The 2,027-nt window shown below is 60.3% G+C and overlaps 1 protein-coding gene across 1 annotated transcript in view; it reads left to right on the forward strand.

Annotated features, from left to right (window-relative positions):
- DRG2 (developmentally regulated GTP binding protein 2) overlaps positions 1 to 1,405 on the forward strand; it is a gene marked incomplete at its 5' end in the record, with an annotated part of 25,243 nt that extends 23,838 nt beyond the window's left edge. The window contains 2 exons of the mRNA XM_015570622.1: positions 303 to 356; positions 677 to 1,405. Of these exons, the coding sequence (XP_015426108.1) occupies positions 303 to 356; positions 677 to 763 (141 nt within the window). The remainder of the gene's footprint in view (positions 1 to 302; positions 357 to 676) is intronic.
- Between the last annotated feature and the right edge of the window lie 622 nt (positions 1,406 to 2,027).

A 2,027-nucleotide genomic window follows, 5' to 3' on the forward strand; every position in this document is an offset into this window, starting at 1 on the left:
CCCACCGGCTGAGGGTGGAGGGTGGATGATGGGATGTGGGAGGCCCCGGGTCACAGCTGTGGGCAGAAGGCATAAGAGACAGTGACCAAGCACGGCGACCAGGCTGAGGTGTGGTGGCCTGAAAGCATCTGTCAGGGCTGTCTGTTGTCAGGCAAGGTGGGCAGAGGGCGCTGACAGCCAGCCAGGCCCCAGCCCCTGGCAGACCTGGCCGTGAGTGAGGCTGCGTGAGGGCCCGCCTTCGGGATTGCTTGGTGGGATTGGATGGAATTCACTCCCTGCTGACTCTTCTGTCCTCCCACTAGTGCCACCGCATCCACCGGTCGCTTGCCAGCCAGTTCAAGTATGCGCTGGTGTGGGTGAGTGAGGGTGGGTGGCATGCCCAACATCGCCCTGGGGCAGGAGGGAGCACGGTGCCCCCACTCCTGTGCAGCGTCCCTGTGCTCCTATGTGGGACCGCATGTCTATGTCTTTCCCACTCCACCTGTGCATGCTGCCCCAAACTGGACACAGGCCTCCCCATCTTAGGACCCAGAGGTGATCAGACCGCTGGGGAGTCCGGTGTCTGAGGCCTGTGGTGTTCACTGCTGCTGGGATGCCCACCCTCCTCTAGTAGTAGCTCCCCAGACTTGGCCTTGGTCAGGACTGACTGACGTCGCCCCTCTGCCTGTTTCCCCAGGGCACCAGCACCAAGTACAGCCCGCAGCGGGTGGGCCTGACCCACACCATGGAGCACGAAGATGTCATCCAGATTGTCAAGAAGTAGCCTGGGCCGGCCCGGCCACCCACCTGTCTCCTGGGGAGTCGGACCCAATGGGACACACTGAAACCCAAACAGGAAGAATACAAATACATGTATTCCGGGAAGGGTCTCTTAAGTCTGCTTTTTCTAGAAGTTTCTTCAGTAGACAAATAATAAAGAGTGTGGGACTGAGGGTGGGGGTCTTAGGTTGGGCTGGAGGCATTTCCCATGAGCCTAGCCCCCTTGGGTGGGGCTTCTGAGTTTGGATCCCTGGGCCTGCGCCCTACACCTAGCCCTGGTTGGGCACAGAGAGCACGCTGCCCCCTTACCTCCCAGCCAGGGCCTGCGTGGGAACCAGAGATGGTGTTACTGTAGGGGTACTTTGGCTCCTCTGCTGCTGCAGCTTTTCTGGTACCCAAGAAGGAGCCTCCCAGGGCAAAAACCCTTCCCCCCTTTTGTCCCCCGGCTGCCCAGTGATGGAAACTAGAGTCAGTGAGTTTAAAGACCCGGTTCATGCCCTCCACAGCCTGCAGGTCCTGAAGGGCCACCCCTCCTGGCAGCCCAGGCCCTGTGCAGACAGCTAGGGGGCATTGGGGTTTGGGGTATTTTCTCAGCCCTCTGATCTGGGCGCTCTCTGGAATAAAGGATGAGGACACTTCCTGTTCAGAGTGAGGTCAACTTTGTTCGTTTTCTGAACTCGTGTCAGGTTTGGTCCGTGGGCAGCAATGAGCCTAATGATCAGACCGGCTCAAGCTGGGGAAAATGTGGGGACCTGGGGACCAGGCCTGGCTGCGGAGTTGGGCAGCAACTCCAGAAGCCCTTATAATGTATCCTCCCAACAGGAACCAGTAGCCTTTGCCATGGAAGGTGGGCTGGGGGTTTTGGCATGGTGCCAAGGAGGGACAGCAGGTGTTCTCAGCCCTGGGTGTGCAGGGCCGTCCCAGCAGCCTGTCCCGTGCAGTGGCCTGCCGCGCCCTGCACAGCTCGTGAGCAGAGGTGGGATGTGAACCGCAGGCTAAGATGAGCCGTGGAGAAGGCCTCCTGGAGAAAGTGCCTCTTGGGGTGAAGGGTAGCAGGTCTTGTGAGGCTGCCAGGGCTGGGCCTGCAGGAGGGGTAGGAGCTCCCCGGGGGCCTCCGGGCCAGGCTGGAGTGGCGTAGGCCTGCTGCCCAGCTCTCCAGGCTGTTCTCGGATCCTGTCAGCTGCTCAGCCTCTTCCAGAGACAAAACAGGAATAATAGACATCATTAAACATACATGCAGCCCAGGCGGTAGGCGCGGTGGGCCGGGC

Source organism: Myotis davidii, unplaced genomic scaffold, assembly GCF_000327345.1.
Source record: "Myotis davidii unplaced genomic scaffold, ASM32734v1 scaffold207, whole genome shotgun sequence".
NCBI classification, from domain to species: Eukaryota; Metazoa; Chordata; class Mammalia; order Chiroptera; family Vespertilionidae; genus Myotis; species Myotis davidii.